We start from the raw sequence: 22,399 nt of genomic DNA, 5'->3' as shown, positions 1-22,399 counted from the left end.
GTGCCACCCCTGAAAAAATCTTCGGCGCCCGATTTTCGCTGCAAGCCGTGGTACAAAAAAACCGAAAGTGGCGTCTCCATATTGTAAACGTACTTTTCCGAAGCAGACGACTGAGCTTGGTACTACCCAGTTCAGGACAGAGGGCGCTTTTTAGCACCATTTTCGCAGCGCCCCTTGGGCAATGCAAGAGCCCCATCTGGTTCGTTATTACCGACGACGGAGGACATTCTATCAGCAACGTTCGATCCTTCAGTCTGTCAAATTTCCCGCCATTCGGACTTGATTATTCGACGGTACACCAGTGCGCTTTTGAACACGTTGAGCACAAACATGCCGTTAATTCAGTATCACATCCATTACCATATTTCCATCCTGCTGCAGGCGTTATCCGATTCGCGGCGCGGTCAGTGCGGTGGCATAGAGAAAGAAATTCAGCGGTGGTGCCACCTGAACAACGGTTTCAGCAGCTACTGAGAGAGGATTGACAACAGCGCCACAGCACAGAACACCCGAACACCTGTGCACCTCCACCGAACGTAAAGCGTGACGGATCGTTCGCGTACGGTGGTTCGCGCGTCTTGACCAATTATTTTTGGTTTGGGTGTTCGGATTTTTCGTCCTTGGTTAAGCTTTCATGGATAGAACGATGAGAAAGTTTAATGGGTTTAATAGCAATCGCATCTGCAGCGTTCCGCATTGCACGAACCGTGCCGTGAACGGAGAAACCAGCCTCCATTCGTTCCCGCTCGATGCGGCCAAGAAGGAGGAATGGTGTGCGAGACTTCGCATCTGTAAGCCGGTGACCCCGGCAATGAAAGTTTGCAGCGCGCACTTCGTCCCTAGTGACTTCTTCTGGGGCAACGTGGGTAAGCGCGTTTACGTGGACGCGATTTGTCTACGGCGTGTTGACTTGTGCTGCCCTTGTCGCGGACTTGTTTTTGTAAGTGCACCCTTGCAACAACAAGCTCCCGACTCGAGCCGGTGAGTTATGCTTCGCGCTCGTGTTCATTGAGACCGTTGGATCGAACCTTCAACTTCGTACTTACAGCTGAATTTGTCTGTACGATGGTATGAATTGCTGCAGCAAACTGATACCTTGCAGCTAATCAGCAAGGTGAGATCACGGCACACAATCCAGGCCAGTTGTCTTGAGGCACATCATGGCAGTCCTATTTCACTGCTTGAGGAAACTGCTGCTACTGCTGTCTTGGTGGTTATTTTTACAACCATTCGAACTTGTGAAGGTGTGCTCATATAACAGCCAGAGCCATATCCAGGAACACAAAGAGTGTTGTCTCTAGGGCAACAAACTAAAAGTAGCTTTTCAGCGTCATGAAAGTGCCTGACAAATTCAGTGGTGATCTCTTTCGATGACCATTCGGAGTCCACATAAGCACAAGTCCCACGTCCTTAAATAATTCAATGATCTTTAGATTCCAGCAGTGCACTAGAAGACCTGAAACATGTTTTTGTGATACAAGTATGCTGACAAAACCAGTCCTAGTATCCCATTTAGCTTGCTTTTGACAATATCTTAACAACGCATATCCAATTAGTAACTCATTTGCATGAACTATTCACCATGCCCCATATACTTAATCTCACGTCGATAGTGCACAAAGTTTATGCTACCTTTGCTGACACTATTTGTTATGACATTTCTCTTTTTTCGCACTTTCACTCGCCTAATGGAATCCTTTACTGGCTTGTATCGCCACGTTAATCTAGCCAGCTTCATTTCAGTTTATGCATCGTGTGTTTTTGCAAAATAACAAGGTTCAATAAGTATGATTTTGCTCACTTCTGTGTAAGCTTTTTGTTTTCTTTATTTACCATTTTATTAGTATTCACATTGTATTACTCTGTTCCTGTAGTATGCAAAAAAAAGAAAAATGCATTCTGTCCTCAATCCTGTTTTCATTCCCCCTCCTATGTAGTGCCCTTTCAGGCCTTTAGGCTTAAAGGTGCATAAACATAAATTCTTGTGACAAAGCTGCAGGGGCACCAGCAAAAGACGTAAAAGAAAGGTATTTTGGTGCTAGCGCTTGCTCCATTTTACCATTTACTGACCTACTGTTATGGCTATCTTAATTCACAGCATAGACCATACCTGGAGCTAAACTTGCGTTAAAAAATAAACAAACCAAGTCATCAGCTGGGTTGAAAGCTGCTGGGCATGACACCCTCGCAGTATAGATAGCGTATTCTTACGTTTCTTTTTCTTTTCTTGCAACCTAACTGATTCACTGCTTGAAAGCATTGTTTTTCTCTGTATTCACATGCATTCTAATTAGTAGTTTTTCTGTCCATGTGGGGTATTTATACTGTTCTGCTTGTATTTATGGTGTTCTTTAGTTCTGGATATTCTACCCGTATGTTGATATTTATTTCATTTTCTAGTACCTATATGCATGGAAGTACTACGTAACACGATATTTCACTTGTGGGTAAATTTCATTTCGCTGTTGTATATTTTTGTTATTTCCTGCCTCTCTTGTTCTATGCCATTCAACCAGGGGCCTCAGACCCAGTCAAGCTAGCGACTAGCTTTTTGTCTGGAGTCCTTGAAAGAATAAAATCAGATTCTGATATGGCATGTCGTGTGAAAGTGCACCAAACTATGTTTTCTTGAGGCTGATCCATGAATGCTGTCGCATGTGTTTTACGGGTACACTGAAAGGGCCCCTCCGAGGGGTCACTGGCATAAAAGTTTTATTAAATTCTGTGGTTTAACATTTTATTATAACTCATTGGCTATGAGAGATGCAGTAGTGAGGGGCTGCAGATTAATCTTGACCACTTGTGGTCCTTTCACATGCACCCGAAACACGGTACTCGAGTGTCTTTGCATTCTCCCTGCATCAGAATGTAGCCGCAGTGGCTAGGAATAGAACCTGTGACCTCCGGCTAAGCCGCAGAATGCCATAGACACTGGGTCATTGCAGAAGCACAGTCTGGAAAGCAGTGCCTTAATTGATGTGTCATTGCATAGATGGTTATTGCACAGAAACACATAACTGGCATGATATTTGCTATGTAAACGATTGGACTTTCATTGACTAGTTACCTATTTCATAATTGTAAAGCTAGCTTTCCTGTGAGGCAGTTTGCCAAGCTAATGGCGGTGTCATTTCTGCAGTCAGCATGTAGGAGTACAGTCTGCTTGTCTTTTGACAAGGAAAATGCTGATATGACTTGTGATGAAACCATGCGCAAGGAGGCGAATCCTAGCATGTTTGTTTGTTTGCCTTTCGTTGATGGCTCATATCCACTATGGGGGATTGGCCAAGATTCAGGCGGAATTAAAGAGAAGGTGTTTGGTACTGCAACGAAAACAGCCAGAATATTTGGGGAAAGATGCAAGGTGTAAACAACAACATAAAGAACTGCGGCTAGCACTTTGTCTTCATTTGAACCACATTGTGTACTGGCAAATATGCAATGCAGAAAATCACGCTTGCGAATAAGGAAGTGGGTCTGTTGCTACTCACAAAGAACCATATTCTGAATGCTTCACTTCCTTTTGTGTTATGCAGACCCACACGTGTGGGCACCTCGTCGCAAGAGGCTCAAGAGGACCGCTATGCCTTCACAGTGCTTGCCTGCGCAGATGCAAGGCAAGAAAGGTTTATCAAGGCGGCAGGCATCCCCTCAAGTTTGTCATGGTGTGTCTTTCAGCTTGATGCAAGCACCAATGGTACCTTTACACTCCTTGAGGATTTACAGAAGGGAGTTGTATATTTAGAATGCTGAATGTACAGAAACTGAAAACAACTACAAAACTATTTAAAAAAATCACAATGAATACGTTTGCACAGTATAGAAAAAGCAGCAGAATGTTTTGAAAACAAAAAGGAAAATGACGTATGCTTTAGCATAAGTGTACATAAAGTCAGTTATAAGCAATGTAGGACAAAATTACTACAATTGGATATGATGGTTGATCTGAATTTCAGGATAACAATTTTGGAAAAGTCACAGCCAAAATACACTAAGTGCAGTGTGTTCAGTTTTGTTGTTACTCGTGAATTCTACCTAGTTTTACTCAGCTGCAATTCATGATACAAATTTCTGATCCTCGTGAGACTTCCCAGAGCTGCACATTCTTCTGAGTCAGCGCATGAGGTCTTGGTGTTCGATGATCCTGACAGGGGCCTGCACAATTAAGCAGTGCTCAATGTTGCTGAAGAAATTAGCACACTTTTTTTTTATTTTAGAAGTGTTTAGTTGATGCAGAGTCCTTTAATACTTCTTTGGTTGATGCCTTTAAATGGACACTAAAGGCGAGTACTAAGTCGACATGGACTGTTTAAATACCATACCAGAAACCTCGCAACGCTTTTCTCGTACCAAGAAAATAATTAGTTTACGCGAAAATTGCATCCGAAGTGTCCGAATACCATTTCTTGAAATTCAAATCTCCTGACACACAACTGGGGGAGTGGTGAGATTGCATACGCCATCACCACCCTCTGCTGCCGTTGGTGAGTAAAACGGCGCCTGGCAGACGGCAGTATTGAGCCAAGACAGAGCGGTGGATTCGCTGCTGCAGCTGCTTTTTGGTCAAGTGGCACAGACCATTGGGGCATCCCGCGACATCACATGGAAGTTGAATTCTGTGCGACTCGCAATTTATACGAGTTTCACGAGCCAGAAATATCAGCACAGCACTACGCAATAACAAAACTACTGAAACGTGAAAGCGTGGGCGGTACAGAGTTGAGCAAAAACGAAACCTTTCGACCACACCTGTCATTCTCAATGGTAATTTCAATAAGTTCTTTTTTCTAAAGGCGAAATAGCACTAGGCAAGCAGCATTTTATTTCGTCTTGTAATACCATACAAGAATGTTTTTTTGCAACGAGTGGTTGAATACTAGTGACAAAATATAACTGAGGAGTGCTTTTGTCATTGGGCAAGTACTTGAATGTCCCGGGGAGTCTAATCATATCCTGCATTTACCTCAATTTCTCGATTATTCGTGATAATAATTACGCCTTAGAGATTCTCAAGCACTAATCTGTCACTTTAGCTTGACCTAATATTTGCCTTTAGTGTCCCTTTAAGTAATTACAGGTACTGAAAGCATACTGTACTCATTACAAAAGAAAAAAAAAGAAAAAGTAACCAACTGCAGTTACTGCATTAAAAATTGTCCATTTGTCCATTTACTGTCCTGTGAAGCAATTCAGCAGTTAATAAAAAGTAATCAATTACTATTATGTTACGTCCCTCCCAAATTATGTTAACATGCCACAAATTCAGTAAATAAAATGAGCTGGCTAGGCTCTTTCAGTGTCTTCCCCAGCCCTTCACATGTTCTTCATCTTCCCTAATTGCTTTTCACTATTTTCATCAGTCTGCTTCCCTTACTTTAGGCAACAGCAGGGACCCTGAAAACTCGCTCAGTGTGAATGCTGCAGAGAAGGGAGGTGCTGTAACTTACAAACACCGTGTGCAGTGGTTACTCAGTGCTGCGTTGCTCATGCCCGAGTCATCTATGAAGTGCAGTGTTGCTGGGGCTAGGGGAAGGCACTCCGACTGTACCAGTGAAAAGCTGTTCATAGGCGATTTCTTGGCATCAACGCCTAAATTGGCCCTCGTTATTACCCGCAGAATCTGCAGTTCCCTCTCTCTTCCTAGCTCTCAACTGTGGTGAACAAACGCATAACAATGTGACGTAGCACTCTTATTTATTTATTTATTTCAACATTACTGCCAGCCTCTGGTTAGAGGCCTTAAGCAGTATTGGTTACATACATGATGGACAATACATTGAGTACAAGGTGTGAAGCATGAACAAAATGAAATAGCACTGAATTTGAAAATATGAGCAGCGTGTCATTTGCGAAAACGTAGCATTTAGCGCTAACCAATGTGAAACTATTCCAGAAGAAGAAAATGTAAACTGCTCTTAGCGCCAAGTTGACGAACACTTAAGAGACAGAAAAACTAGACTAGATGAATATATGTATACAACGCGTGGCAAACGATTTCAGAACATACATCCTATCAGACAAACATAATGTAGTAGTGCGTAAAAATGTGTAGCAGTGGCAGAAGCATCAGAAAGCACTTGGGTAACTTCGCTTATTCAGAGGTTTATCCAAAAGTTTCCCTGTTGTACTTCATTCCGTGAGTTTAGTACTCGCAGCATTACACTCCTCCACATTTTTCCCTCACTGGCTTTTCATCTGCCATCAGTGGTGCCATCAGGTGCAAGTTCATATGCATATGTCAGCCGAGATTTCGAATTATCTGATGCATGTCATGTTCTTGGTCGATATAATAAAAGACACAGCACATAGAAATCCCTCCATTGCTGCTGACAGGGGCTTTTGTGTGTGTATTAAATTAAGGGAAAAATTGACTTTGTTTGGGGTTTAGTTAATGGAAGTGGGCTCAGTTCAGTTGTGATCGGTCATAGTGTTCTTTGTGTGAAAATTCAGCGCGGTGCCACTTGTCGGTCTCGATTTCTACAGCACGCCTACCATCACCGGCTCTACCCTGTGAAGGAAAATGCACACATGGAAAGCTTATCCAAGTAAGCGCTCATTATCACCATTTGGTTCTAGGGAATTACAACATATCTTATTTTGTTGTATCGCAAGCTGAACAAGGATAACAGAAACGCACATCTGACACACACAGTGCTATGTGTGTCAGATGTGCCTTTCTGTTGTCCTTGTTCAGTTTGCGCTACAACAAAATAAGATATGTCCTGCCAACAAGCCCCTATAGCTATCCTCAGGGAATTGCAAACTTGCCTTTCAGGGTGCTCACTAGAAGAAAAAAAAAAAAAAAAAACTTGTCCGATCTGTGTGATTCCTCTGGCTTTCAACTCATTTACTGTGACAACAGCTGTAGCAGCAGCCACCACGTTCTTCTCTTCAAGAACAACTGTAGTTCAATTTCAATTTATTGGTTTGAAATGTGGTACAGTGGATGGTAACAAATATATGGAAACAGGTCCAGAAGGAAGTACTGTAGTGAGACCTCTCATTATAGTGACTCTTAAAATGTAATTGGAATAGCAGCTGAACAGAGTGGTCAAGTACAGAATTATTAAGGGCACGGAAAAGCAAATAGTGTATTCAAAAAGCATCGGGAACTACGAAATGTGGAGAAGGACCAGAGAACAGCAATTTATAATATGAATTATGAGAGCTGCATTTTTTAGCAGTCGTTTGAAACCTTTTAGGCATGTGACAGTTTAAATATAAGTTGGGGAGTCATTCCGAAATTTTATGGCTTAGAACCAGGATTATTTGCTTCCCATATTATGGGGCAGGAATAAGGAAGATTATTTTGATTGGCAAATCTATATGTGTTAGATTGAATAATCTGCGTGGTGTTCGTTATAATTAAAACATTAGGATTATGTCGTTGCGGTGCTCACAACTTCATCTTTGGCCTTTCATGTATTGCCTTTTGTAGCCTCCAGAATGCATGTACAAGTGCCACTGCTCCCAGAGCCTGCATGGCACGCGAAACTCTGTACAAATTGCCAAGCGCCAAAGCTATGTGGCAGCGAAGTGGTTAGCACCATGGAGATCCCTATATATATCACTAGAGGGAGCTCTGCCGCTAGTAGAGCTGCAAGTAATGAGGGTGCGGGGCCACCATTGGAAAGGCTGGCACTGCCCTCACTGGGACCTAGCATGAGGGATCACGAGGGTGCAGCGGCCACCCTGTCCGTGTCGTAAATAGAGGAGCCAAACTGAGAACACGTGGTTTTAACCACGCCATATCAGCCTTAGCCGCGCTTTGGTTTGCTACGAAGCTATGATAAATGACGATACAGTGAAGAATTCGTAGCATAACAAAAGTATTTTTTGAATAGCTCCCGGAAGGGTTTATGCAATGATCACTGCGTGATCTTTGCAATGATGACTGCAGATGCCAGTTTCATAGGCTTAGCGCAAGCTTAGCATAAGCACATCGCAGAAAGAAACAGAAGAAAAAAAGGGCCACGAGGTACAGCATTGCTATCACTTCAGCTGAGAGGGAATATGCGAGAGTGAACAATGGCTTCCATGTGGAAGCTTCTGAAACATCAAACCCTTTGACAACACCTTTTTGGTGAGTGTACTGCTTTTCGTTTTTCTTTTTTTTTAATAGGAAACATGCAGTTCAGGTGTAATAAGGAAAGCAACCCTTGCACTCCTTGTGCTAACTTCCATTCATGTAAGGGTGAAAGAGTTTGTCTTGAGTGCCAAGTGGACATAATTTGTCACGCTCTGCTAAGGAGGGGAGGAAAGAGAAAAGTAGAAGGCAGAGAAGTTAACCAGAATAAGGTCCGGTTGGCTACCCCACACCGGGGGAATGGGAAAGGAGAAAACAAAGATCACAGGGAGAGAGAGGAGGGAAGGAAAGAAGGAAATTGCGGCAAGTTCGCTGACGCGTGTGGTTTTACAGAAATTGCATTAGTCACAGATGGTCGCACAAACCCGTCGTCCTTAAGAAACACAAAAGCGCCTTCACCGCTCTATAGGCCGACGGGCGATGGGGCGGTGTTTCAGCAGCACCTGCACAGAAAGCGGCCGATTGTCCAGTTTTTGGAAAGCTTTGGCAAGTTCTACGCTCTGCTAAAGTTACGTGGCACCTTAGGGCCTGTGCCTTGCCCTTCAGAGCATTAGTGGGCCTCGAATTTATTGTCCTGATACTTCTCAGAAATTGACCTTCTTGGAAAGCTTTAAACAAGGTTCACTTGACGACAAAGAAAGTATTTTCCTTTTTTTCCACTCTCCTCTGGAATATTTTAATCCCCTACCCTACTCCCTATACAGAGCAGCATGTCAGCAGTCATATGAATGCTGGGCAAAATTTCTGCATTGCAATAAAGAGCATCTCTCTCTTTCTCTCTCATATAAGGCCCTATCCAAAATTTCTAAGAAAATAGATTAATGGTATTCTTTGGAAGGCATTGCACTTATTTTAATTTGTTGCCCAGCTTCAAGAAAAGGCATTTGAGGGCCTCATTCAGAGTGCAGTCAACATGCCGGAGAGTTATATTACTATATACAATTTTGTTGAAGATTACTTTTCCTCTAAAACTGCTGCTGCTTTATTTAATTATTTGCACCTTGATGCAGGTGCAAGAAAATCAAGACAGAGAGGATCTGGAACGTGTCCTTCCTGATAAAGGTGTTACTGCCACTGGCATTGCAACGCAGGAGGATGAGGTCGTGGAGGTTCTTCTTCAGCTTAAAGCAGTGCATAACACAAGAAAAGACCTGCGAAAGAAAAGTATCCAGGTGAAAACCAAATTTTCGATCCCTTGAAAGCTTTCATATGTGCAAGCTGTCTCATACCCATGTCACATGGGCACCCGTGAAGACCTTTAGCTCCGTCTTTATCTCAAAGAAGATGCATTTATCTCAAGGAAGATACATTTAATGTTACACGGTTGTCCTTCTGCTGAGGTAGTTTGATGGAGCTTTTGGTGAAGGGGTTTGGTGATCTTCCTTGATAAATGAAATGAGTAATCTCGTTCCCACAGTGCTTGAGATACAATTGAAAACTTAATTTTTGTTTGTGTTAAGTTTACTCTTGCTTGTAAATATACTAATGATTTTGGTTGGACATGTAAAACAGTTCAGGCACTGCTCAATCGTATTTATGCTTGCTGCTGTCGACAACTTAAATGTACGTAGAAGTGTCATATATCTTGTTTACTGTGAGGTTTCCTGCACATGTCTTGTCGTGGTCATGCCCCACCGTGCCTCACAACTGTATGCGAAGTAGGTGGTCTAGAAGTTGTGCAGACTTTGTAACAAAGAAGGCTCACAAAATTATCTGGCACAAAGAGTTGCGATATTAAGAAAGAACAGAAAAAAATTGCTAGCCGCTCAATATCGTACACAAAAACGTGGGTAAGCATAAGGTTGCCAGCATCGCTGTGTTTGTCAAGTGTACTTTACGTTTTATAGCAGTAGTGAATATTTCACATAACCTTTCTATTATAGTTCTTTTTTTCTTGAAACAACCTTAAGTGAGGTAGTTCTAGGCATAATTAAAGGTGAAATGTTTTTGGACTTGCACAATCTGAACAGCGCCTGATATGCTCCTGGCAACTATTGTTATAAACTTACCGTATTTATTCAAATATAAGGGCAAATTTCTTTCCCAGAATCCTTAGCCTCGAAGTCACTCTTCGCCTTATATGCGAGGGTGATAGGTGCATTTACTATTTCAATATGGCAGTGCCATATTTCTGGCAATCCAGGTTTTAGGCTGGAGCAATTAAGAAGCCTTGGCAGGTCAAGCAGTACACTATTTTTGTGCATATAACCTGCACCAAGAATTCTAAATATTTAACAGTCATATGCAAATTTCACCTTATGGTGTGGCTCCATGGCATCGTGGTGCATGCTGCATTGAAGCCACATAAAAAAGTGAAATTTGCACTGCTGTGAAGTGGCAGCTCTGGACGAAATTCATATATAACCCGCACTGATTATTCCGGGGCTTCCAATTATTTGGTATTTCGGGTACTCCCTGCCGAGTCTCAAACATGCCTTAACTACTCTATGTTGCCTCATATTAGTGTGTACTTGAGTTCTTTTTCTCAGGTTCCCCAACTGCACCCTCGCCTTATAATTGTGGCCGTCTTATAATCAAATGAATACGATATTACTGGTGGTGGGACTTGACCAGAACTCCTTTGAGGTCTTACTGCAACTTGTGGCTGTCAGGTTAGATCCAATTGCATGTTATTTGTGCATCTTTGTGCTCCAAATATATGACCTACGATGTTTTGGTTGCGAGCACTAGTGGTATGCAGTGGCCCCTGGTGGCAGGAACCTGTCACTCTGGTCATTTGGTGGTAAATAGGCAGGTCTGTGACGTCTACCATGTAATAATTGCGTCATATTTTGTGCCACAAAAGTGTGAGACAATGTTGCGTTGAATTGTGTGACCGATACCTGCATTTTTTCCTTCTTACATGATGCGCTATGCACATATTTTCTGGTTGTGAATGCAAGCAGTCGTAGCAGTCTCTCTAGCCTTCGTAGCATAGCCTGCTGCCTACATCTATGAAAAGGAGTATAAGCAGAAAGATTCCCCTGCTTCTATTGTTGTGTTCAATCTTTGCATGCTGGCGTTATCGGCTGTTTTGACGAAACTTTTAACGACGACGCAAGCCTGGTGAAGGCTAGCACATTCTCTGCTCTGTGAGGCTCGTTTAGTGCAGTCATCGACTCCAAGTCTCTAACTGCCTGAAGACTGCTTTGTTTTTTTGCTTTAAAACAGTGCATCCAGAAAAGTTCGAGTGCAGCAGAGCGACGCAGTCATCCTGCAAAAAGACGCAAGAAAAGTCATCTGGAACACCCAGCTGGCACTGTTGCACGGAAATGCCACAAGCGAGCAGCTTTTGCAGTAAGGGCAGCCTCAAACCAGATGCCCAAGTTTGCCGCCCGGAGATGCAGACACAACACAAGGGCAGTGCAGACCTATATCAAGGCTCCATCTGTCGGTGAGATAATTTTGCTGTTGTATGTGACTGCCTTTGAATTTTCAATCAGTACTGTGTGTGTGCCCATCACTTTCCCACACTTTCTGTTCTCTCTGTCTTTATGTCCCCATTCCCTGGTAGTGTAGGATAGCAAACCATGTGCAACCTTGTTCATCCCTGTGCCTTTCCTTTCCTTCTCTCTCTCTCTCTCTGTCTTCCTGCTGTTGAGCGGCACGTTGTAGTTTTTTGTGGCTCGGCAACCTGTTCACATTGATAGCTTAAGCAAGAATTTTTGGTAGGCAGGACCCACAAGGCAATACATTGAGGTAGGCAGACTGCATCAAGCCATCAATGCACCACAATTTCGTACCTGTGCAGTACACTCACATCCCAAGTCAAGGGGCTCTCAATCTGGACCAGATACATACAGGATAAGGTATACATGGTATGCAGCTTATGATGGTCAATAGAGCTTCACATAAAATTACTAGAGGGCACTAGTGTCCACACCTGCTACAGGTAGAGGGCTTCATCAAGCATGAGAATGATGAGTAGTGCATGGATTTGCCTGCACTTTGTCCCTATGGCTTCGAACAGCCTTCTGCGTTGTTTTAAGCTTACCGTATTTACTCGAATCTAGGCAGGCCCTGATTCTGAGCCGACCCCCGAATGTCCAAAGCCAGAAGAAAAAAAAAAGAAAGAACTTACCTCGAATGTAGGCTGAACAAAAAAGTGAGGGCAGTGTTCACAAAATGAAAACAGCATTTATTTAATATGAACATGCCAAACTCACTCTACGCCATCATCGCTGCTAGCCTCCTACACTTGCGTACGCGCTCCCACACGTGCACAGACAGTGCGGCACGGCTTGTGCGCGTCAAAACGTGACGCAGTCTCGGTGAACAGCTCCTCTCTGTTATTGCGTGCTTATTTTTCTCGTCGCTGTCATTTTCTCGTTGCGGCACATGCAAAAAGCGTCCCCCGTTGCCCCCTGAAATGACTGCCGTTTTTCTCATCGATGCTGAAGTCCCGACCAGCTTGAACGTTTAACGATGCCTCTGCAGCTAGCACAACTTTTCATTTGAAAGTGGCACTATAGTGGCATTACCTGTTTGGTGCCATTACGATAACTCCACGCCATGGGCCACGCCGCATGCCGACACGACACAGGTCAAAATAGCGACATCGCTCATGTACTTTAGTTAGCTACTGGTACGGCTAATAGCAGCTGTGATACTTACTTTTTTAGATGGCGCTAGCTATGCACCATATTTATCATTTTCAATTACAAACTGGCACATTTTCTAAAATTCTTGAATCTAAGCCGACCCTGGGGTTTGGTATATTATCATTTGAAAAAAAAAAAAGCTATCGGCCGAGATTCGAATAAATGCGAGTCATTAACACCTGGGATTTGCTGTAAGGCAATGAACAGCCTAACTTATTGTCTAGTTTCTACCACTGTATTGTCTTCAGGACATTAACAAATAAAAAAGAACTCTTTGGAACGTCTAAAGCAGTTATTTGTGGCGAGTGTGGCCCAGAAGCCATCTCTATCCAACATCTCAATTAGAAGTGTCAAGACTTAATTGTGTATCTAAAGATAGCTTAATTAAAAGAATGAAAAGGATGCCAGCATAAAATGTTTGGCTTCTTGAAAGTACAAGAGTTTTTTTGCATTCTGCTGCCATTGCAATGCAGCCGCTACGGCTGGGGTCGAACCTACTATTTCAAGCTCAGCAGCGCAATGCCGTAGCCACTGAGCTAACACGGTGGGTGTAAGATGAAACTCCAAGGTGATAAAATTTAATCAGGAACTCTCTGCTGTGGCTTCCCTCGTATGCCACTGTGCAGCTTTATAGTTAAAGTCAGATTGTGTAATTTATTTGTTGTTTAATCGATAAATAAATGGATAAATGATTTGATTGCATGCATGTGATCTAGGCTTTCTCATTTGTGGCAATGCCAGGCTGTGGCAGCCACATCTTGATTGAGGTGCAATGCCACCCTTTAAGATGAAACTCCACAATGTATTCAAAATTAATTTGAGACTCTTCACCATGGGTTTTCATAGCCTACTGTGCAAGTTTAGGACATCAATCAATCAATCAATCAATCAATCAATCAATCAATCAATCAATCAATCAATCAATCAATCAATCAATCAATCAATCAATCAAATCAGTCTGTCAAATGGGTATGTGTAAGCTGGGATCTTGCGTCAATTCGTTTGTTTGTGTGTAATACTATGGGGCAAACAATTTACAGGCGCCCTGTGCATTTGCCTTTGCAGGGGTACAGGCCAATCCACCAGTACAGCACAGTCATGCCCAGACTTGTCACAGGCTGCTTTGGCGTGTGGCAGCTGTCACATAAACCATGGTATTGCCAGTCTACAGCGAAATCCCGTAGTGTTGCTTCAATTATTGATGTGCACAAGTAAGCACAATCAGTGATACTTGAACAGAATGGAAATGAAAATTTTTCTTTCAAATTGTTATGAACAATATTTACGTTGTCGTCTTTTATTTTCAGGGCAAATTACTTCAAGAAGAGTTTGTGCTGCTTTGAAGAATACACTGAGGATGATGCACATGTAAGGAGTTACTCGTCTGTTTGGTCTCACTAATCTTAATAATTTAATATTCTTGAAGTGTTTGAACAGCTTTGCAACATTGTTACACGAAGGATAAATATGTGCAGATTTACGTGCACAAGACTAGGTTGAATGGCAGGCAGAATAGAACATCCTTAAGAATTTCCTCCATGCAAGCTAGCGTGTGGAGACGCTTGGAGCGTTTTCTGAACGTGGACGGTCTCCCGTCAGTCTCTCCTCGTGCATCCTCGGTATGTGATGCGTGCAAGATCACTGGCGGCACTCTTTATTCTTTATCTCATTGGCATTGCCATAAATATTGTAGCTTACACTGTGCTGTTATTTACGTCCAGTAGGAGTCTCTTAAATAAGAAAGTGCTGCATCACGCCAAGATGTTGCACCCTTATATACTTTGTACACTGTCTGAGGAGTCCAAGCGCAGTGCTGAACCTTGCTATCACAGCCAATGGTTCACCGATTAGGCGAAGCTGCCAGTCTTTTAAATAAAACAGTCAATTAATTTTTCCAACGGCTGGATTCGAACAGAGGACCTTTAGCACAGAAGCTTGACAAGTAACCATTACGCCACTGACGATGTTCCCCTGCAACAGCTTGCCTTATAATCAGATCATAGTTTTGGTCCGTAAAATCATGGAAATTTTTAAGAAGTTAAGCATCATTATGCATCAAAATGTGGGCCAATACCGAATGTGGGTGCACTCTTGAAATCTATGCAGATCCCAAGGAGAGTATAGGCACAAAATTTAACAGTCCAATGCTCCTCTCCTCATGCAAGGGATGATGCGATAGAATGCCAGGTGCAGTGACTCCGCCCCTATCTCAACCCCAACTTGCTCAGGAAGACTTTATCCTTCATCAACTTCAACTGGAGGTTGAATTGCTTTCCAACTTCTTTTCTCTCTCTCTTCTTATCTTTTCTCTCCATCTATCACCTTTCATTCCCTTTATGCATTTCTGAAGCACAGGATAGCCATCCAACATTTACACAGGCTAACCTCCCCGTTTTCCACTTCTTTTTTTTTTCTCCTCCTTCTTTGTATTGCCCCTCGTACAGTGCGGTCTACTGCTAAAGCAAACAGGAACAGACCAACGTGTTGCTCTCACTCTCCTGGCACTCCAGCTCCAAGTGCCAGCTGAAGCTTTTTCAATGCACTGTATGGTAGTGTGTAGACGTGCTGGCATCGCCAACCGCAAGTGACCTGCTGCAGAGCTGGGTGCTTCCACACTTGACAGAGGGGGATGTTCATATGCCTTCTTCAATCTTGTATTCCCTGTAACAGTAGATCACACTGTAGATGCATGTAACTTTGACCAACATTAGTGAAATAGGGCACCGAAGTGGCTTACGTATGCAAAAACCTAAGCAGATGTCAGGTTGGATGCACAAGCTGCTTGCATCTGCTTGTCTAAAGCTCTCTACCCTTCAAAGATATACTGTACGCAGCTCCAGTACTCGAGAAGGGTCTGTGAGCTTAATGCGGAGCGATCTAATATTTTTCGAATTTTTGGCTGCAGCTCTTTCACGAGTGCGATCCTTACTCAAGTTGTGCGGCTTACACTACTTGGGCCCTGTTCTGAGCATTCCTTGTGTATGTGTCTGTAAAGGATGCTCTGACTGCATGTAGATGAACATAGTTCCTCCATGCAGTTGAGTTTGCCAAGCATTTGTAAGGCGCTTTTTCTCTTCGAATGGCAATATCCATTCTACAAATCATTCGTGTGATGCCTTCTTTCCAAAACCTTTCGAGAAAAAATATTCTTTTCCCCAATGGGATTCTAACTGCCAACTTTTCAGTTGCAAGCCACATTCTAACTACTGCACCAAGGCAGTTTCGTTGAATTTATAGAAATTATAGCATTTTAATTACGCTTGAAAGATGTGCATGGAGGCATTTAGGCACACCACTTTGCCTGTGCGTCACGAAATGGTGCTGCAAGCATTGGGATGCAAAATGCGCAATCAAAAGCACAAGGACAAAAACCTGGTGCCGCAAGTACTGTGACTGCACTCACCTGGCTCGCCTAACTGCCCGAATCCAATGTCACCATTTGTCCTGCTTGTGGTATTGTGGCGGAAAAATAATAAAAAGAAAGGAATAAAAAGATATGGGTCTATAATATGGCTTTCTTGGTTGGGGCAATTACCCATGCAGAAATAACAACGGCCTTGAAACTTTGTTCGCCGCTCTTGCCCGACACTCACTCTACTATAGAATCAGTGCCCACCGCTTTGACCGAACAGCCACCGATTATTTTCTTCAGTTTGTATGACCACGACCGGTCTGGAGTATGTGCAGGCTCTCAGAAGCACGCATTTATTCCAGGCTGGCTGTGTAATGACTAAAGAATGTGCCAGGGGATATTCTCAAGGAGGCGCTGCATACCTGTTTGAAATTTCGAAATGGGGAGCCTACATGAAAACTTTCACTGTTAGAAAAGTATGCACCCTTTCGTGCTTATCATGTTCCTAGACTAACAGTCATCTTATGTGCCTTTTCTTTATTTAAAGCTGTATGTTCGATACTTCCAGGTGATAAACAGCGTGCATGTTATCAGCATAATATAACATTATTTAATGAAAACTTGCGAGTGACAGTGCTTTCAAGAAAGCAAACGCAAGCAAGACAGCTGGGGTGCGATTTTGTACGCGTTCCAAAATAAAACGGAGGCGGTTCGTTCTTTACTTCACGAAATAGGCGGTATGTTCCGTTCGTCCGATAGCAGACGACACGAAATGATTGACAGCAGATATCACGTCACAATTGACGTCATGGCGTTCGGCACCGTTCAAATTGACGAATCGTATTTGGCTCGGTGGGACGAACCGCCTCCGTTCTATTTTGGAACGCGTACAAGATCGCACCCCTGATGATCATTGTTTGAGAACCAGTTAAACTCCAGAATGTGTAAACATATTTAGATTGTTGTTTTAGTGTCATGACAGCCTTTGCAAGGGCCCATGCCACTCAGTCAAAATCATGGCCCCTTGCACAGGTAACTAGCGCCGACAAGGGTGCCTGTAGTGGTGGAGCGAGCATGTGTTGAGATCACAGCCGTGGCAGCATTATTATACGAATTCTGGCCACTCTCACCTCCTTGTTTTGTTCTGGATCATTTACATTTCAACTGAAAACCGAGGTTCTCGGCCTTAATTGCAATAAGTCTGCGTTCAAACTGCAAAGCCTGATGTGCTGTGGGGTGCAAGAGTGTTGACAGCAATGCTCCAGGTGAGCAGCTTTCGCTGGCACAGATATCGGTGAAGCAATGGCTTGAACTCTTGACCCAGCTTGTCTGTTGAAGAAAACAAGCTACATGCTCGGTATTTTCATTGAATTCGTTTCTGATGACAAACTGGCGCATCGTGGAGTTGCCTGTGGCACATTTCTTTAACACTAGGTTGCGCTTGCTTTGTTTGGGAAACCAGGCATAATGCGCACGAATGATGAAAGTAAATACGAATGCTAATGGCTGCTAACTGGCATTCAGATGTTAAAATCGTGATTTAGGTCAGCAGGAATAACCATGCTACATTGCCAGAACTGCCATTAACAGGTGTAATTATTTTAGCACATTTTGGAACAAGCAAGCATGCATGTGGCATGGTGCTGACAAAGATATGGTGACGTCTTGCAAGCTGCTGTCTCCAACATTACTAGACTGGCTGTCCCGTTGAACATATTCTTTGAAAATAATTTGCCCATCAAAAAGAGTTCGCAATCTAAACTGTGTGGCCTTGATCATCCGCCAAGCGGTTACTTGCACACAATAGACTACTGTGTTTTGAAAAGCAACAACCAATGTTTTGGGAGGGCTGAGGCAGCGCGTGCGTGTCAAAGTGACGAATCTGTTTTAGTATTCTTCACCTCAACACAAATGTCTAATAAGGGGAAGCATATTGATTGGATGAAGACGAATTTGGCACGTAGGGTTACTGTCAGTGGGAGTTGTCAGAACGACATCCGGAAGAGAAAATCAACCCAACCATACAGCTGCTTCGCTCTGGACGAAAGCTTTCGCATAAAAAAAACGCTGGTAGTGGTCAAAAGAAAGCAAAAAGATGGAGGCAAACAGAAAGAAAGATTAGTCACACCGACGATGAACAAAGAACCGACTAAGAAATAAGTATAATCCTGTTGCTAAGTCCACTCCTGAGAGTCGTGGCGCACTGTTCACGTGATAAGAAAAATTTAAATTCAAGCACTGGCAAGACAAACAGGCAAGACCGTGAGACTGCATGCGCGTACTTGCCTTGCCGCTGTTTGCCATGCTGTTTTATTTCATGCCGGACGTATACCACCACTCGTCGTGATGTTCTTCCTTTGAGCCAAAGCACGGACTCAAAGCCAGCTCAATTGTTAGGGCGACTGCCCCGGAAAGGCGTTGGTCCCGGGCTCGAATTCCAGACCTGGATGAATCCTTTTCTCAACTGCAAAGCTTTCTTGCTGTGAAACCTGTTTGGGTTCCCTTCGTAGTTTCATGCTACATTCAGGTGAATGGCAACTTTTCCTTTCATGAGCGTGTGAGAATGGTATGCGGTGCGAAGTCTACGAAGGTGCAGCAGACCTACTGTTTCGCACCTGGCTTCACGTGTGGGTATTAAGTGTGATGGAGCTGCAGGGAATAAAACCATGTGGTGTTCGTTTGGCGTTTGTGGAGTAAAAAAAGGGAACAACCTGCTGGAAATGGCTCCCTGTCGACCTGGAGCGTTTTCTTTACTTCATCTCAGGTTTCCCCCACCTCCTGAAATTTGTAAGAGACAGTCTGGTTCATTCAGGTATTAAACTTCCTGAAGGGCATGCTACTATTGATCACATAGGCTGTGATGAAAGGTGTGATGCTGCACTTAAGGCTACTTGCACACACAATGTTTACTGATTTCTTCACATGAGGCAAAGAAATGAGTTTTTCAATCAATTTGCTTTGATAAAATGAGAATAAACTTTCAGTTCTGGCTTTTCAGTGATGAGGCACTCGGAGGACATAGGCTGTATGAAAGGCGGGATGCTGCACTTAATTAAGGCTACTTGCACCTACGACGGTTACTGATTTCTTCACATGAGGCAAAGAAATCAGTTTTTCAGTCAATTTGCTTTGGTAAAATCAGAATAAACTTTCAGTTTTGGCTTTTCAGTGATGAGGCACTTGGAGGACTCTCCTTGTACAAAAACGAGATTGAGAGCTGACATGGAAACTCGGCCCTGACTATCAGCTGATGACACAATGTCTTCTGCATAAGACAAGACTGCGAGCTCCTACTTTATTATCGGCCCTGTCTGTTTGTATGAGAGATTAAACCTGATGTTGATTCCTTCTGGCACCCTTTCCATCCTTACCATGTATATCATATAAAATAGTGAGGATAAAAGGCACCATTGTATTTGTACTTTAGAGATATTAACTTTCTCCTGGCTCTTCATCCCTTTCCATTCAACACAAACAGTATTTTCTAGCTAAATCTCCCTCAAAAGCTGTGTACAGTCTTTGCCTAGGCCTTCTCCTTGCAGAATATCCCACAGAATGTTGCTGTTGACATCATACGGTCCAATAATGTATAAAAAAACCACATGTAACGGTCTGAATATTTCTATATGCTGAGTAAATAAGTTATCATCCAGACACCTACTGATTCTGAAGCCATACTGAAGTTCTCCCAATATGCCATTATATTCTGCCCATGCTTGCATATCTTTAATTTATTCACCTGCATTGCCAACCTGTATATCACCGATGTAATAGTCAATGGTCTACATGAGTGAATTTTATCTTTTTCCCCCTTAGCTTAACTTAACTGTCTCATATTTGCCTATCTTGTAAGCTTTTTTCTACTGCTTCCTTACTTTTTGGTCCTAGTTCATTGATCAGCATAACGAAAACCTTATCTAGCCCTGTGGTTGTGCACTTAGGAATTTTCTCTGGGGCATTTTTTTTTTTTTCAGTTGAAGTTTCTCATCACCAGCTCCTTTTCTGTCTTGTTCTTGTCGATGCTCTTTTTTTGTCAATATCCTCATCATCATTGCCTTTAAATGATTCAGCTGTTATTTTTTGGACACAATTTAATGCCACATTCCTTTCCAGCTTGTTTCCATCTTTGTCTAGGATATGTTGTATTGTTCCAGACTCCTGGCCTAATATGTTAATGTGGTTAGAAAGTATTCTATGTGCAGCCTTTTTTTTCCTCGTGTATTTCTGACAATCAATGGTCACTTTCGAATTTGGGAACCCCACGCCATCTGGCGGAGCAGCTATGTTAGATGGCACTTGGTGGTGGCACGGCAGAAGGCGACAGCGACACAGAGACTTGCATCTGATCCTGTTTACAGCTATTTGTACTCGCTTTTTATTATATCCTTAGTTGACTACTGGTAGACAATCTCGCCATAACTAGGTATCATTTAATACCATATGATGTCTACAAGTCCCCTAACTGTCTGTTTCAAGATAGCCAAATCGCAGCTACGCAAAATCAGTCTGAAGTCAGCTAAGGAGGCTTTCTTCAAAAAAATTCTAAGGAACCAATTGCAGTCCCCTCCGGATGAACTAGGGGCATGGTGGAGAGCTGCACTGACTAGCTCAGATCTCCAGGACCAACTTTGGGCCATCCAGCAAGCTCGGGAAGCTACCGAGAGATCTCTGCTGCCCCGGCGCAGCCTAGACCCAGGCCATCAGTTTGCAGGATTTTCAATAAAGTTGTCACACCAAAGCACTTCTTATGAATTGTGAATGCATAAGCATTTATGCCCTATGGAATGCTGCTGGGTGCTTTGAGTTTTGCGCTGCGAGTAATGTTTTTTAGTTTTGCTGTGGTGTATGTTATCGAGTTTTGCAATTAAATTGGTTCAGGTTATATTTTATTTACATTTCTATGTTAGCATGTTGACTGTAGACTGGAATCTTTTGGACGATATTGCAGAGAAATCGAGTGCATTTATTTTCACACAGTGCGTTCGCTAATGTCTATGGGGAGGGTCAAGCAGACGATGTCTTCGGTGGCCACGATGTCTTTATTCCCATTCAGCTAGTCCGCTGCCTGCTTCTTCGCTCGTTTTTCTGCGTTCTTCCGCTCCCTTACGTTGTGGTGTACTGGCGTGGACGGCCGCGTTTCGCTACTGTCGAGGTTGCGGCTGCCAACACCAAATGCTTCAGGCTCCATAGTGGTATGTGCTGCCCGATCCACCAAGCAGCAGCAGCCTGCGGTGCCAACGCACCATGCTACTGATGTCCTGCGTGCCGAGAGACCAATGAAGCAACAGCGGCCACCAAGGCCGGCAGGCCAACACCCTCTAGAGAACTTCAGGAGGTGTTGGGCAGGCGCACAACAACTAAGCCCTGTGGGGCTGAGAGAGAGATATAAACTGCATGCCAGCTTCCGAGAGCAAGGGTGACGTGGCGTCGCAGCGATGCCCTCTCCCCCCATGCAATATCTGGCGCATGAACGCGGCAGCAGGTGAGCCCTTTCGCCCGCTGTGTTCCGTCGATGGGTGCTCGTGACGTGACGTTGCAGCCAATGCGAATTCAGGTGCCGTTTCGCCGCTACAGACGCCTGATTTTTCGCAGAAATTTGATGCTTTTGCATTAAAAAAAAATAGCATGTGTACATAACACAATTCCGCATGTTCAGGAATTAGGTGCACATGACTTCCACGACAAGTCGCAATGTCCAGGTAGATAATTAAAAAAAAAAAACAATTTTTATTTATTCACTTTAAGCGCGTGCCTTAGTTGTAAAATAGAAACCGAGTAGTAGTGATCAAGTCACGTCTGCTTGGCAGAGATCCTAGTACCTGCATTATTTTCGAGATAGCCTCCAATGTTTACTAAATAAATGCTTGCCAGTTAAAAGTGCTGATCTCTACTATGTGTGGTTAAAGGGAAGGGACTGTCTACTGCCCGGAACATGTGTTTGGGGGGTGCGAATGAGAAGACTGCGTCACATTGACGGAAACGAGCATGCTGATATGGCCGGAGCAAAACGTGCGAGCGAGCGCAATCTCTGAGGCCATAAACGGAGTGGCGCGTTGATAAATGACGTCTGACATTGCCACCACGTCCAGTAAACGGTGTTGTCGGCACCCGTACACATATTTATGCAGACTGAAAAGTTCTATTTAAATAATTCCGACTCGTTTTCCAGAGAAACCACTGCACATTTAGACACTTCGAATTGTAGGCTTTCTACTGTGCTAAAATATAGGTCCTTGAATAAACGGTAGACAGTCCCTTTAACAGTTTCCCAAAAGCGTCCTTCTACAGCCCTTCCGTACATTCTTTGAAACTCGGTTTCGGTTCACAGGGAGCATTGAATGAGCATGCAGAAGAAAACCA

The 22,399-nt window shown here is 43.4% G+C and overlaps 1 protein-coding gene across 4 annotated transcripts; it reads left to right on the top strand.

The window, feature by feature from the left end:
- Nucleotides 1–388: 388 nt before the first annotated feature.
- LOC126539047 (uncharacterized) lies at nt 389–19,394 on the top strand. Of its 4 annotated transcripts, none has more exons than XM_055075152.2 (7): nt 389–866; nt 3,537–3,665; nt 6,484–6,545; nt 9,097–9,258; nt 11,258–11,480; nt 13,995–14,055; nt 19,209–19,394. In XM_055075152.2, the coding sequence occupies exons 1-7, from the start codon at nt 635–637 to the stop codon at nt 19,258–19,260; spliced, it is 921 nt and encodes a 306-aa protein (XP_054931127.1). In that variant the 5' UTR covers nt 389–634; the 3' UTR covers nt 19,261–19,394. The 4 variants fall into 4 exon arrangements, 3 of the variants coding, with proteins under 3 accessions (XP_054931127.1, XP_054931128.1, XP_050041710.1); XM_055075153.2 differs by lacking the exon at nt 19,209–19,394 and adding an exon at nt 15,132–16,348 and having other exon boundaries at nt 390–866; XR_008614134.2 differs by lacking the exons at nt 13,995–14,055; nt 19,209–19,394 and adding an exon at nt 13,753–13,863 and having other exon boundaries at nt 396–866; nt 3,537–3,697.
- The last annotated feature ends 3,005 nt before the right edge of the window (nt 19,395–22,399 follow it).

This window comes from Dermacentor andersoni, chromosome 11 (assembly GCF_023375885.2).
Source record: "Dermacentor andersoni chromosome 11, qqDerAnde1_hic_scaffold, whole genome shotgun sequence".
Lineage (NCBI taxonomy): Eukaryota > Metazoa > Arthropoda > Arachnida > Ixodida > Ixodidae > Dermacentor > Dermacentor andersoni.
Note: the sequence above shows the minus strand (reverse complement) of the source record. Positions and strands in the feature narration are given on the sequence as shown.